At 56.0% G+C, this 14,484-nt stretch overlaps 1 protein-coding gene across 3 annotated transcripts in view; it reads left to right on the forward strand.

Annotated features, from left to right (window-relative positions):
• The window catches only part of SIRT6 (sirtuin 6), a 32,556-nt gene extending 26,348 nt beyond the window's left edge, over window positions 1-6,208 (forward strand). For 2 of the 3 annotated variants that reach the window (XR_016348193.1, XR_016348192.1), the window contains one exon: window positions 2,395-2,519. Coding sequence is in view for 1 of the 3 variants with exons in the window: in XM_075903015.2 (XP_075759130.2) it covers window positions 2,395-2,518; window positions 5,735-6,082 (472 nt within the window). In the remaining 2 variants the exon portion in view is untranslated. Of the gene's footprint in view, window positions 1-2,394; window positions 2,520-5,734 lie in introns of those variants that run through there. The other variant, XM_075903015.2, reaches the window with a different exon arrangement.
• The last annotated feature ends 8,276 nt before the right edge of the window (window positions 6,209-14,484 follow it).

The raw sequence follows: 14,484 nt of genomic DNA on the forward strand, positions 1-14,484 counted from the left end.
GAGCCCAGCATGGAAACGCAGACAACTTGTCAAGGGTGCACTGTTTCCCGACGCAAGTAGCCCAACCCCGTGGTGTTGAGCAGGGGCGGGGGAGGTGTGGCAGGGTCAGGCCAGAGGGCTCCTGCAGAGCAGGGGCAGGGCAGCCCCAAAAGGGGGAAAGACCTGCGAAATAGGAGCGGAGGCCAGCAGGGCGATTAGAAGCAGCGGGGAGGGAGCTGGCGCAGGCAGATTGGGGCCAGCTGACTCCACCGCCGGCTTGGCTGAAGGCCTTTAAAAGCCTCTCCCGTTGGAAGGTGGAGGGGAGAGTGAGAGGACGGGAGGGGAGGTACGGGGGAGACTGAGAGCAGGAGAGCAAACGTTTGCGAGTGAGTCCTCGCAAAGAGCAGGGGAGGGAGTCCCAGGAGGAGTGGCTGGGCTCCCTACCACAGAGCCCTGCTTCAAGCCCCAGCCCGCGGGGAAAGGGGGAGAGACTGGCCCAAGCAGTGGCCTGGGTAAGAGGGGCCCTTGCCACACTGGCCAGAATTATAAATTGTAGCGGACGCTTGTGAGTATTAGGTTCCAGGGGTGAAAGGAGAGTAAAGTGCATCCCAAAGCCAGGGATGGGGAGCCTACAGCCGGCAGACTGGATCCAGGCTCAGGCTTGCCTGGGTCTGGCCCGCATGAGGCTTGGGGCTTTCCCCCGTAGCAGGGCAAACCAGCACTGGCCCTCCAGCCCTGTAGCGAGGCCCAAGCCCCAGAGCTTGTGCTAGCTCCCTGCCGCAGATGGAAGCAGCGGGGAGCTGGCGTTAAAGCCCCGATGGGGATGCTCTGTCCCTGCGCTCGCCTGCAGGCTCCACCCCCGCCGCCGAGAATCGTGGCCAATGGGAGCAACAGGCGGCAGTGCCTGCAAGCGCAGGGAGGTGAGGAGCCATCTGTACCCCCCCCAAATGGTAGCAGCTCCCAATCCCCTGCTCCCTCCCGCACCCCCAGCCCAATCCTACACCCTACCTGCCTCCTACCCCCTGAGCCCAGGTGCTTGTGGTATTGCTCAGGAGCAGGGTTGGGAAAAACGTGGCCTGCAGGCCGGATCCAGCCCACCACGCCACTGGATCTGGCCCATGGGTGCAGGAGGAGGCTTTCTGCCTGCCCCACCCCTACATGCTGCTCAGAAAAGCCTGCTACAGGGCTCTGTTTTGTCTGTGGACAGCTGGGAGTCCAGGGGAGGGAGGACAGGCCCTGTCCATGGCGGGCACCCTGCAGGAGGGGAGCTGATTCTATTTGCAGGCACACCGTTTGGGGCGATGCTCACCTAGTAACGGTTCACATCCCTAGCAGTCATCAGTGGCACATGAATACGTGGCTGCCTCGCTGGTGTCCCAGTGTAAAGGGACAGAGCGTGGAAGGAAATGAAAGGACGTTTACTTGGCGTTGCTGGGGGGGTGGATGGATATTTACTAGACTTTCCAAGGCCTGGTTTGTTGTTGGTTTTTTACCGGGGCAGTGACCAGGGCCCCGTTGCGCTAGGTGCGGTACAAACAAAGAACGCAGAGGCTCCTCGCCCCCAAGAGCTGCCAGTCATAAATCAAGTCTGCTGAGCATCACTCTGAACGGGGTTTTATTCGCTGATTTTACTAGGGATGTTGAAATGAGGTTAATTGACTAGTCCTTAGGCACTTCCGCATTCCTCCTTTGAAATGTACAAGAGCCCCAGTGGGAACTCTGCATACAGCCTGGGGCCAGTGGGAAGTCCCCCTGACTCTGGGCTGCACACGAGTGCCTGCTTTGAAATGTACAAGAGTCCCCAGCAGGGGCTCTTGTGCATTTCAAAGCCATGGAGCCCGGGGTCAGCTGGGAACTCCCCAGCTGGCTCCGGGCTCCACTGCCCCTTTGAAACGCCACCTCTGCATGTTTCAAAGGGGCAGCCGTGGAGGCCCGGGGTCAGCTGAGGACTCCACGCCTGGCCCTTTGAAACGCACAAAGGTGACATTTTAAAGGGGCAGCCAGCACACAGCTGATCTGCGGATCAGGTGTGCAGCGGCTGCCCCTTTGAAATACTGCCTTGGCACTGCCACTTTGAAGTACCCCTTTCTCCCCCCCCCCTCCCCCCCCGCTTTGCTGCCTCTGTATTATAGAGGCAGCAAAAGGGGAGTGGAGAAATCAACTAGTCGACAGACTATCCGATAAGCAAATGCCAGTTTTTAACGTCCCTAGATTTCACAGGCTCCCATTTTGAATGAAGTTGAGATGCAGTTTATGAGAATACTTGTGGCATGAGTCTCGTCGGAGGGACAGTAAGACCAATGGGTAGCGTCTGGCTGGGCCCCTGGCCTTCTGTCATCTTAGAGCCGGTGACTTCAGCCATTGAGGCCGGCTCTGTTCCCTTTATGGGCTTGCAAGTCTCTTTTCTGCCCACAGGAAAGCCGACCTGTCAGTCACGCTGGGGACCTCTCTTCAGATCAAACCGAGTGGCAACCTCCCCCTGCTCACGAAAAGGAAAGGAGGGAAGCTGGTGATCGTGAATCTGCAAGCAACGAAGCACGTGAGTTCACATGCTTTGGCCGGCCCTGTGAGTGCAGAGCTGCCCAGTGGAAGTCTGACAGGCCTGGATTTTATTCCAGCCGTAGTACTCGGTACTTGTGGATGCTTGATTGAATCCTGCAAAAACGAGTCAGTCTGGGAGCCAGGCGGGATGATGCCGACTAGAGGAAATCAACCTAGTTCAGTAAGTAAACAGGTTGGGTCCCCATTGCTCACGACCTTAGGGCTGTGAATCAAAATAATCCTGGTGGGATCAAAACCCCCTCAGGTATCCCAAGGTGAATTGCGATCCGGCGTATTAATGAACTTCCCAGGAGTTAAGTCCTGGTGTGAGCCGATGGAATTTGACCAAATTATGTATGTTCTGACCTCCCTCAATTACCCTGATTGCTAGAATCCTAAACAACCAAGGCAGTTTGTTTCCCAGACTGTCCAAATGCATCAAGGACAGACGTAAAAAACCTGCTCCGATCATCTAGTCCCTGTCCTAGGCAGGAGACTCTGCAGAACTCTTGGTGATTCAACCCGTCCGTCTCAATGTGTTTCCCAACTCCGAGTTCCCACCCGTCCCCTCCGGAAATAGAGACCCGTAGGACCTCTTACCAGAAACATGGGGATGTTTGTGACATTGGCCTGCCCGAAGCCCAGTATGTGTTAAATGGGTTATTCTGTGCTGTCCGGCCTCCATAGAATCAGAAGATTAGAGTTGGAAGAGGCCTCAGGAGGTCATCTGGTCCAACCCCCTGCTCAAAACCAGAGCAACCCCAACTAAATCAACCCAGCCAGGACGTTGGGAAGACGGGACTTAAATACCTCTAAGGACGGAGATTCCATCCCCTCCCTGGGGAACCCATCCCAGGGCTTCACACCTTCCTCGGGAAATCGTTTTCCTAATATCCAACCTAGACCTCCCCGGCTGTAACTTGAGACCATCGCTCCTCGTTCTGTTGTCTACCGCTGCTGAGATCAGCCTCTCGCCATCCTCTTTGGAACCCCCCTTTCGTGTGCTATCAAATCCCCCCCCCCCCAATTTTCTACAGTCTAAATAAGCCCAGTCCCTTCAGGCTCTCCTCATAAGTCATATGCTCCAGCCCCCTCATCCCTTTTGTTGCCCTCTGCTGTGGTCTCTCCAATGCGTCCACGTCCTTTCTGTAGTGAGGGGGCCCCAAACTGGACACAGTACTCCAGTTTGGCCTCACCAATGACGACTAGAGGGGAATAATCACTTCCCTCAGTTGGCTGGCAGTGCTCCTACTACTGGAGCCCAATATGCCATTAGTCCTTGTGGCTACAAGGGCGCACTCCTGTCCCACTTCTCGGCCACTGTAAACCCCAGGTCCTTTTCTGTGGAAAGATCCCCAGCCTGTAGCAGTGCTGGGATCCTTCTGTCCCAAGTGCAGGACTCTGTACTTGTCTAGAATCATAGAATCCTAGAGCTGGAAGAGACCTTAGAAGGCCATCAAGTCCAGCCCCCTGCCCATGGCAGGACCAGTCCCAACTAAATCAACCCAGCCAGGGCTTTGTCAAGCCGAGACTTAAACACCTCTAGGGATGGAGACTCCACTACTTCCCTAGGGAACCCATCCCAGTGCTTCACCACCCTCCTAGGGAAATAGTTTTTTCTAATATCCAACCTGGACCTCTCCCACTGTAACTTGAGACCATTGCTCCTTGTTCTGCCATCCATCACTACTGAGAACAGCCTCTCTCCAGCCTCTTGGGAACCTCCCTTCAGGAAGCTGAAGGCTGTTATCAAATCCCCCCTCACTCTTCTCTTCTGCAGACTAAATAGACCCAACTCCCTCAGCCTCTCCTCATAGGTCATATGCTCCAGCTCCCTAATCATTTTGGTTGCCCTCCGCTGGACCCTCTCCAATGCAGCCACATCCTTCCTGTAATTGGGGACCCAGAACTAGACACAATACTCCAGATGTGGCCTCACCAGAGCTGAGAAAAGAGGAATAATCACATCTCTGGAGTGACTGGCAATGCTCCTCTGAATGCAGCCTAGTATGCCATTAGCCTTCTTGGCTACAAGGGCACACTGTTGACTCATATCCAGCTTCTCATCCACTGTAACCCCCAGGTCCTTTTCTGCAGAACTACTACTTAGCCGGTTGGTCCCCAGCATGTAACTATGCTTGAGATTCTTCCGTCCCAAGTGCAGGACTCTACACTTGTCCTTGTTGAACCTCATCAGATTTCTTGTGGCCCAATCCTCCAATTTGTCTAGGTCACTTTGCACTCTATCCCTGCCCTCCAGCGTATCTACCTCTCTCCAGCTTAGCATCGTCTGTGAGCTTGCTGAGGGTGCAAACCTCATCTGGATCGTTAATGAAAATGTGTCGCTCCTGGACCTTTTCACATCAGGGCTGAAAGGCTCCACATTTCTAGCTGTCTAGAAGGTGATACTGAACATTTCACGTTCGTGAAATCTGCCCAGATACTGGTGTCTTAAACTACAGGAGGCATAATCCTGCCTCTTTACGCTGCCAACTCCCCCCTTATTTCTGCATCAAGATAATTGGAATCTGTCCCAAATGCTGCCTGGTCAGTGCAGAAACAAAAAACAGGACTATGTAGCACTTTAAAGACTAACAATATGGTTTATTAGGTGATGAGCTTTCATGGGCCAGACCCACTTCCTCAGATCAAATAGTGGAAGAAAATTGTCACAACCATCACCTAATAAACCATCTTGTTAGTCTTTAAAGTGCTACATAGTCCTGTGTTTTGTTTCAGCTACACCAGACTAACACGGCTGCATTTCTATCACTGGTCAGTGCAGAGCTGAGAATTAGGCCAAGGTGTGAGGCAAATTGCTAGGCGTTGCAATTAACACCCATGGCCTTTGAAAACCAGAGCAAAATCCTGAGAGTCAGAGGTCCCTTGAGAGAGAGCTCTCAAATTACTTGGAGTTTGGACTTTCCCCCGAGGCTGCTCAGCTGTGTCCTAGGCCTCTAGTAAGAGGCAGAGAGCAGCCGCATGTTAGGGGTCTGCAGCCCCCAAGCTGCACTTGGGGCTTCTCTAGTAAAAGGGGTTCCCCAGTTTCCTCTATCAAGGCAACCAGGAAGCTGTTGGCTGGTGATCCAGAGGTGGGCTGGATCGTGGCCGGGGTGGTAGCGCTCCAAGGCTCCTGCCCTCTGGATGCACACGTGAGCAGTAAGGCTGGAGAGACGCCAGCTCCATGACCCTTTTTCCTGTCTCTTGGCGCCAGGACAGGCAAGCCGACCTGCGCATCCATGGCTACGTGGACGAAGTCATGACACAGCTGATGAAGCAGCTCAGTCTGGAGATCCCCGAGTGGACGGGGCCGGCGGTGGTGGAGAGTTCTGCGCTTGTGAAGCCCGAACCACCCCTAAAACTCGACCCAGAGGCTCCGCGCCCGGCCAAGGAAGAGCCCTGCTCCCACCACAACGGCACGGCGGAGGAGGCCGACGGGGCTTGCCCGGGGCGCGGGCCCTCACGCAAGGAGCACTGGGACAGTCTGAAACAGGAGTGTCCTGGCTCAGACCGCGGTCCCGTAGCAGCCAAGAGGGTGAAAGTGGAGTCGCTGCTCTCTTGACTTAGACTCGTCTTCGCTGCTGGTCGTTTGTCTTAGCAGCTCAGCCTGGGCTGCTTTTCCTACCGTCCTTTTTATACCTTTAAATATCACTCCCTTTTTGTAAGTATTAAATGTACGGCAGTGGTGTGTCTGTGCAGCTGCATCGCCAGTCGGGGCAGGGCAGGTCTCCAGCTACTCAGCACCCTGGCGGAGCCGGGGTGTGTTACTGCTGCTCTGCCCGCAGGGAGGTTGTCTGGCTGCTGACCCACACCCTGCTGGGGCAAGGTCGGCAGAATTCCCTTGGCTTCTCTGGCAGATCTGACCTAAGAGCTCCAAGGTCTGGCTCATCAGGAATGAAAACTCCCAGAGAAGCCAAAGGAGTCGCCCGTGAATAAGGGCAGCAGCACTTAGCCAGCTGGCTACACCCGGTAGCTGAAATGTGGCTGGGCTGATCCCTTGCAGATGAGAACTGCAGCCTCGCAGGACCCGGGACGTGGGTATCCGTCCATGGCATGGCCCCTGAGCCCGGCACCCAAGAGCCCGAGTTTACGCGCATACCCATCCTGCAGGAGGTGGGGCGCTTCCGTCCCATTGTACTGCCGGGCAAACGGAGATGCAGAGAAGTGAGGGTCACATTCTGAAGAGGCCCCATTGAAATCTGATGGGACTCGGCTCCTAAGCCAAATGTTACCCTGCAGGACTTGGCCAGTGGCAGACCCTGGCTCACCTCCCTCATTGCCCTTTCCCTCCCTGCCGCGGGGCGCTCAGTCCCGTCGCTGACCTCAGCCCGGGGAGTGGGGTCCGATCGGCTCACAGGCCCAGCCTGCCTTGCTAAGCCTGCGTTCTCGCTGGCTGCCGGCCCTCGCGGACGCGCTCCCCATCGGAGCACTTGCGGCCTCGCTGCGTCTTACCCTGCACGCCTTGCAGGCTTACTGGGCGAGGCTCCCAGCGGCGGGAGGGGTCAGCCGCACTCCGGTTGGCACGTCTCTGGATGGCAGTTACTTCGCTCTACAAGCAGGGGCGGCTCATCTTCAACGGCTCCAGCCTGGTAGCAGGAATCAGTAACCAGCAGGGGCCGGTGCCTTCGTTGACCTAGCGCCATGCAGTGATTGCTCCGGACTCGGCGTAGGTACACAGCTGTAATTGCTGCTGGCTGAGAAGAGAGGTGGCAGAGACTTGCTTTGTGATCGGAATCGGCTTCCTCCTCCTTACAAGCGGGGCGATCGTTTTTCTGATTTGAAGGTGGGCTGTAGGGAACGCACGCTGTGTGAGCCCCGCAGGCTCCATTCACCTCAGGCCTGCCGCCGGGGCCTGGCGAACCCCGCTGTAGCGGAGTGTACTTGCAGCACTGTGTGTCGCAGGAGTAAAGAGAGAGAGAAGAGGTTGGGGGGTAGGGGACCGGCTGAGGGTAAATCCTCAGTGTCTGTATAGTCCGACCGGTTTTCCGGTGCAGCCTGCATGTTGAGCCACCCAGGTATGGGTCTTTCTGAGCCACTTGGGAGAGTCTGGGTTGAGATGTAGAAACTCTGGGGGGCCAGTTTCCTGTCTCAGTCTCCCGGATGGAATTTGAAATGTCCTAGCACATGATGAAGATGCATCCTCCAATTTTATACCCCAATGGCTAACACAGCGGGGGGGGGGGGGGATGATGGGCGTTGCCTCGAGGTGCTGTGTAAAAATACAAAGATTGTGTCTGTTGGACAAGACTGAACCCTCCAGCCCTGACCACTTGTCACTCAAAGATCTCGTGGTACTTGGTGTAAGAGCTGGAGTTACCCTCAGTGACCTGACACTGCCCTCTGGTTGTTATGCCTACCCCTTGTCTGCCCCGTGGCTTCTACGGGATGTTAGTCTTCACTTCCTGTCCTAACCAGCCAGGGGTGTTCCTGTGCTCTGTTAAACAGCTGTTGGATCCACCCCAGAAGTGGCTGCATCTCAGTATTCCCTGCACAGCCCTTTCCTTCCCACAGACTGAAACTGGGACTGGCTGGACTACAGGTGTTGCTGGATCAGGGAGTCCCGGTGGAGGACTGGAGGCCCAGTTGGGCTGGCGCAGGGGGAAAGGCGGCCAGGAGCCCCCCCAGACTTGCGGGAGTCTGAGCTGGCAGCAGGGCGCTTGGAGCACCGGAGGACTCCGGCAGGATAGTGGTCTGCCCTGGTGGGGCCAGGAGCCACGGTGGCAGGACTGGTGGGGCTGGGAGCCGCGGGTCAGCCTGGCAGAGCCGGTACGGCTGGGAGCCAGTGGGGAAGTTGGCAGCCAGGCCGGGAGGAGCCTTTCTGGGGGCCAGAAATGAATTCCCCGGTCCAGCAAAATCCCTCGTTCAGGCCCCAGGGTGTCAGACCAGGGAGGTCCAACCTGTGCCAGGGATGATGCGACGTATCCTCGCGGCGTTTCAAGCAATGACAGATCCTCTGGCCTGCAAATTAGCTACAGCACAGGAGCAGGCCAGAAGCCCACAGCTGGCCAGGGTGGTGTGCGGTCTGCGTGGCCCCCCAGGAGTAAAACGCAGCTTGTGGTCCGGCTATAGCAGAAGAGCTAGAGGCCTGGCGCACTCAATCCACAGACAATTGCCATCGAAGGGATTACAATGAAAGTCAAAATGAAGGTTCGGGTCGGGCTCCTTTATTTGAATAGTATGTAAATATGTATGGAAACGAGGTGCAGTTCTTGGAACCCAGGCAAGTTACCCGTGGGCCCCCCTCAATAGGGATGTCATCGTGTAAATGACTATACGATGAACCGATACGCCTAGGCTTGTTGGTTAATCTTGCTGACTACATGCATCCCCCCCACTTGCTGCCTCTACATCAGAGGCAGCAAGGGGAGCGGGAGCTGGCTTAAAAGCACTGGATCCGCATCCGCTTCCCCTCCCCCCCACCGCGCTGCTGCCTCTGAGGGTGATGGGGGCAGGCTGGAGCCGACATGCATGGGGAGCTGGCTCCACGGACCTGTCTGCCTCCCCCCCCCCCCGTTGCTGCCTCCTACATAGGCTGTGGGGGAGGAGGGAGGCAGGAGCTGGTGCTGGTGGGAGCCAGCTTAAAATCCGGTTCCCCCAGCACCAGCTCTGTGGAGCCTCTTCTCCCCTCATCCCCTCTCTGGGGCAGCAGTGCGGAGGGAGGGGGGCAGGGGACGCTGCTGTGAAACTCGGATCCCCCACAGAGAAGGGCAGCTGCCACCCCACACTACAGCCTCTGTAGGGGCAATGTTTGGGCACCCATCCATCATGGGTCCTCTCGCCTGGTGGCTTTGAGCCCCTGGCATCACGGGGTGCTGCGGCAGCGAGTGCCATCCAGTCGGCAAGAGACGGGAAGGGGGGTGACATGCAACACCTGGAAGCTGGACTCCTGCCCAGTCCCCTCAGTCCCTGCACTTTCCCCGTCGGCTCTCCCTGCGGGGGCTGTGCATGGGGATGGACAAGCAGGAGGCCGGAGCTAACGGTCCCCAGGGCACTCTGGGATAGCGGTTTGGCGCTGGGAGGGTGCTGAGCACCTTTGCCTGCCGGGGGAACTGGGCGAACGCCACCTGCCTCAGGCGGGGGTCGTGTGTCATTAATGGAACGCTTCCCCGGGGCTGGACGGGGATGGAGGCGCTGCTGGATACAGGCACCTGTGGCTCCCCTGCGGAGTGCCCTCGTCTTCGGGCTCGGAGCCCAAACGTCCTGCGGAGCCGCACCCGACGGGACAGCGTCACTCCCCGTGTCCGCGCTGCGATTCCCTGGGCCTGCCATGCCTCCCTGGGCGTCCGCCCCCCCGGTGATCTGTGGGTGCGAGAGCTCAGTGGGGCTGAAAGGCTGGGATGCTCAGTCTCCAGACGGCTCGGTGGCAGTGACCTCTCCTCTCTAGCCCATCAGCTGCCTGCACCGCACAACCTGGGGGCTGCTCTCGGAGAGGGTGAAGTGTTAGATTTTTGCTGCCATGGCGCTACGCTTGTGTAAGTGTTCCCCCTCCCCGTGGCAAAAGGCTGCCTTTGGTCCTCGCCCACCAGCCAAGGCCAGGATCTCACGGAGCCGGGCACCGCACATACACGCAGGCGGGGAGAGGTCAGTGGCTCAGGGCAGGCGTTCAAAATCAGGGAGGCAAAGGGGTGGGAGAAGAAACAGGCAGCGGGCTGCTTCATTGTCCTTCTGCGGGGGGGGGGGGGTAGGATGCTTTAAGGAGGGCGCTATTCCCCGTGGAAAGGGAACCAGATAAAAGGCCCCTGCATGGTTAGTGCCAAGCACCAGTGGAACAGACTAGATACAAAAATCGACAAAAAAAAAAAAAAAAAGGATGTGAGTTGATGGAACGGGAAAGTGAGCTATAGACACCCACGTGCGTGTCCATGTAATATGTAGGGCTATTCAAATGTATTTCTAACTAGAAGGCTTACCCAACATTGCCTGGCTGGTGGGGGGAGGGCAGGAGTCAGGGCAGGGCCTTCGGGGTGTGGGGGGCTCAGGGAAGGCGGGCGAGGGCATGAGAGTGGGGCAGGGGGTTGGGAAAACGGGGCTCAGAGCAAGGAGTGGGGGGCTGCTGGCTGCTCCCTGGGGACAGCCCAAGGAAGTGGGGACCACACCCCCTGCCCACTGGCTTGTCCCTGGGAGCTGAGGGGGGCTCCCTCCCTACTGGCCTGGTCCAGAGTGGGGGGCAACAGGGACTTTCTCCCTCCCCTTGGCCCTTTTTGGGAGGTGACAGGGACTGTCTCTCGGGCAGGGGGCCTCACCCAGGCTGGTGGCAGGCAAGATGATGGAGCTCCAGCATTGCTAGCCACTCCCTTGTGGTATGGCTGCCACTGAGTATTGTGTCCCTCCGAACAACCAAACCTTTCCCTTTGCATGTTACGGAAAACAGTCCCGTTCTTGGCATTGCTGGTTTTCCTGGTACTACTAAACCTGACCTTGCTTTACGTTAGGAGAAGAGGAAGCTGCATCCCAAATTTGGTGGTCCCAATGCTTTCTGCTTTGGAGTTCTCGAACAGACTCCCAGACACAGGCAGACTCCCATATGGACAGATGCACAAATCTCTAAAATATCTACAGAGATTGTAAATGGAAACCATGCCTGAACTAAAATCAGAAGCTTGAGTTTTTCTCCCCAGTCTCTGTCGGTCTGTGGAAGATTTTATTTGTTTCATTTCTGCAGCCTGAGCACTATTGACTCTGAGAGAAAAAATGTAGCCCTCGTGGCGAGCTTTGCCTAGTGAATCTCTGACTGTTGCAAAGAAAATGTGGAGCAAGTCTGACTTGCGCAGCATTGCCTGCCTGAGTTTGCAGAGAGCCTGAAACAAGAGGCTACATGAAACCCCATGAACATGAATGGGGGCTGGTAGTGATACCTTTAATGACAAAGTTGGCAACTGTTTCACTGCTCATTGAAGTGTGCTGGAAAGGAAGAAGGCTCATAACGTACTCCAGATTTTCAGACTTCGTTTATTTTTCTGTTGCTTTGTAGTGGGGGGGAGGCAGTGTGAGTGTGCACTCACTCTCAGTGTGCACGCAGAAGATGAATAAAGCCCCATGTTGCACCCTAACTTCAAACCATCTTTCCTCTCTACCCTGTTCGTTCTTCAGCTCATGGGCTCATCTAGACCACATCCTTCTTTCAAAAGAGGGATGTAAATGAGCCCAATCGAAAGTGCAAACGAAGCACGGATTTAAATATCCTGCGCTTCATTTGCATATTCGCGTCCGATCGCAGTTTCGAAAAAGGGTATTTCGAAAGTGAAATCACAGGGTGCATCTAGACTACAAAACTCTTTCAACAGAGGGATGTAAATTAGACACTTCAAAATTGCAAAGGAAGCCGGGTTTTGAGTTTCCTGCACTTCATTTGCATAATTGCGTCATAGCGCTCTTTTGAAAAAGTGCTATTTTGAAAGTGAAACTGCAGTCCAGACACGGTTCTTTCAGGGGGGAAAAAAACCTTTTTTCGAAAGATCCCGTACTCCCACGTCTAGACTGCGCTTTCATTTTCAAAATACCCTTTTTCGAAACTGATCGGCTGCGAATATGCAAATGAAGTGCGGGATATTTAAATCTATGCTTCATTTGCACTTTTGTTCGGGCTCATTTACATCTCTCTTTCGAAAGAGGGATGTAGTCTAGACGAGTCGGGCTTTATGCTTTTCCCCTGCAAAGACTTCCTCCTGATTCTTTTGTCCTTTTCCTGGCCTGGAGGAAATCTATCGTTCTAGAAGATGCGCCTGGCCATTTTCACTGGCAGTTTATGAAACTTTGGCCTCTGTCCGTCACTCTGCCTCTTGAGGGCTTGCTAGGTTCCCGGGAAATCCGGTTCAATCCCACAGAGCTCCGACTTCGGCTGCTCTTTGCTGTGGAAAGAGGTGGTGCTGCGGATTCTGTCCTCTGGAGCGTGGTCTCTGGGGACTCGTGTGTTGTTCATCTTTCCCAGCGCGAGCACTTGTTTGAAGAGGGTTGGTAAAATGGAAGACGGTGTCTAACGGCAAATTGACCTTGTGCCGAGGCTGTCCGCTTGGTGTGCGGATCGTGTGGCTGACAGCACTGGGGGATAATCGCAGCGGGGCAGAATTCGCCAGAAATGAGCATTACAGAGGCACACGGAATATTGATGTATTCCATGAGGGCTCTGGCTTGTCTCCCCCTGTCAACATCTTGTTCCCGGCTGTTAAGCGGAACTGATGGAGAATGGCCCCACTCCCAAAGTTTGCATGTCATCATCGGACGTATCAGGTACGATTTATCTCCCAATTTCTTTGCTTGCCCGCTCCACGCCCATTTTTAGCCGGCCCTCTGCCCAAAAAGTGCTCTCGAGGCTTTGCCCGAGGGGTGTGCCCCCGGCCTTCATTCTTCCTTGGCTCTCCCTTCTCTGGGTCTGCTTCTTTCCTACACACCAGCACCTGCTCCCTTCTCCAAATACCCCCGAGGCCCTCCTGCCTACGTGGTTCTAATTTCTGAATCTCCCATCGTCTCTTCGCCTAAACAAAGGGCAGTGGTGACATCGTTGTTCCAATGAGGCTTAGCCCAAACGATCGCAATATTTGAGCCCCTTTTCCAGGGAAAACACTTAACCAATAGTCCTGCAGCACCTTAGAGAGTAACAAAACATGTAACTGGTATCATGAGCTTTTGTGGGCACAGCCCACTTCCCAGGAAAGCTCACGAGACCACTTACATGTTTTGTTAGTCTCTAAGGTGCTGCAGGACTATTGGTTGTTTAGGTGTTTTCAGTTACAGACTAACACGGCTCCCCCTCTGAAACTTTTCCAGTGAATTAGAGTGGGAGGCAGGGGTGCCGGGAAAGGGCCCACGGTGCCGCAGCTGGGATGGGGTGCACGCCGTGGGTTGAGTTTGCTAGTTCTCCAGAGGGGGTGTTGAAAGAGGCTGCAGCTCACCACCACCAGAAGCAGCAGCAGCTGTCGCCTCCAACAAGAGACTCAGGCCACTGTTGACTAACCCATCGGAAGAGGCGAGAGCAGGGGCTTCCCAATCCTTGGTATTCCTAGGGGAGCCCCAGCGCTTTGCTGGGTATGGTTGTTATTGCTGGGGCCTTTAACTCCCTGGCTTTGCCCCTCCACCTGCAACTGTGTTAGATAATTAACTTGGGTGCTGCAGAAAATCAGGCTGGTCATTTGGTGTGGTCGGTGCTAATACAAAGGGAAAATTTCACCACCCGCTGGTTGAAGGGATCACCCTGGGGCCTGCCCACCCCGACCTAAGAGGTGGATTTTCAGAAGCTCACAGCTTCCACTGAGGCCGCTAGCTGAACTGGCTGGATTTCCAGCGTGCTCCACGCCCGCCAGCTGCCCCTGCAAACAAGGGGCACGGAGCTTTTGACCCTCGGCTATGGCAGCGCTGCTCCGGGGGAGCCAGCGGCTCATCCCTGTAAGTGACAGGAGCTCTGGGGCAAGCCCTAGACTCATGGACCCTGTGCAGGCGGCCTGGCTTACGGCCTCGCTGGGAGATGGGAGCAGCAGGGGCTGAGACAGGCCAGAGGGGAGGGGAGGAGGTGGAACAAGCCCCTGGGCACCCCAGAGTGTGGAGATCTGGGTAAAGCTCCTGCAGCTCCCTTGACATCCCCAGGCCTGGCTTCAGCCCATTGTACCCAACGGGGTCCCAACGAGCAATAAGCGGGGGAGGGGTGGCTTTCCTTGCCGCTTCCTCTGGAGCATGGGGTGTTGCTCAGGGCCCTTGGGGTGCCCTGCTTGTGACTGTGCATGCCACGTTTGCAAGGGGGTGCCCTCCCCCTCCAGGCTGCTGTCTGAGGACATGGCACCAACCGGCCTAACACAAGGCAGCCGGGCTGAGCCCAGCCGCTCTGCAGCCACCGACTTGCCCCCAGCAGCTGCATCCTCCCTGCAGCTGGGCTCTAAGGGCGCCCGAGGGGTTGTGACGCTCACGGGGTCAATAGCAGCCACAGATTTTGTGCTGCAGTGATGGGGGGGCCAAGGGCCCCAGCTGCAGACAGCC

This window comes from Pelodiscus sinensis, chromosome 32, assembly GCF_052426305.1.
Source record: "Pelodiscus sinensis isolate ZL-2025 chromosome 32, ASM5242630v1, whole genome shotgun sequence".
In the NCBI taxonomy this organism is placed as follows: Eukaryota; Metazoa; Chordata; order Testudines; family Trionychidae; genus Pelodiscus; species Pelodiscus sinensis.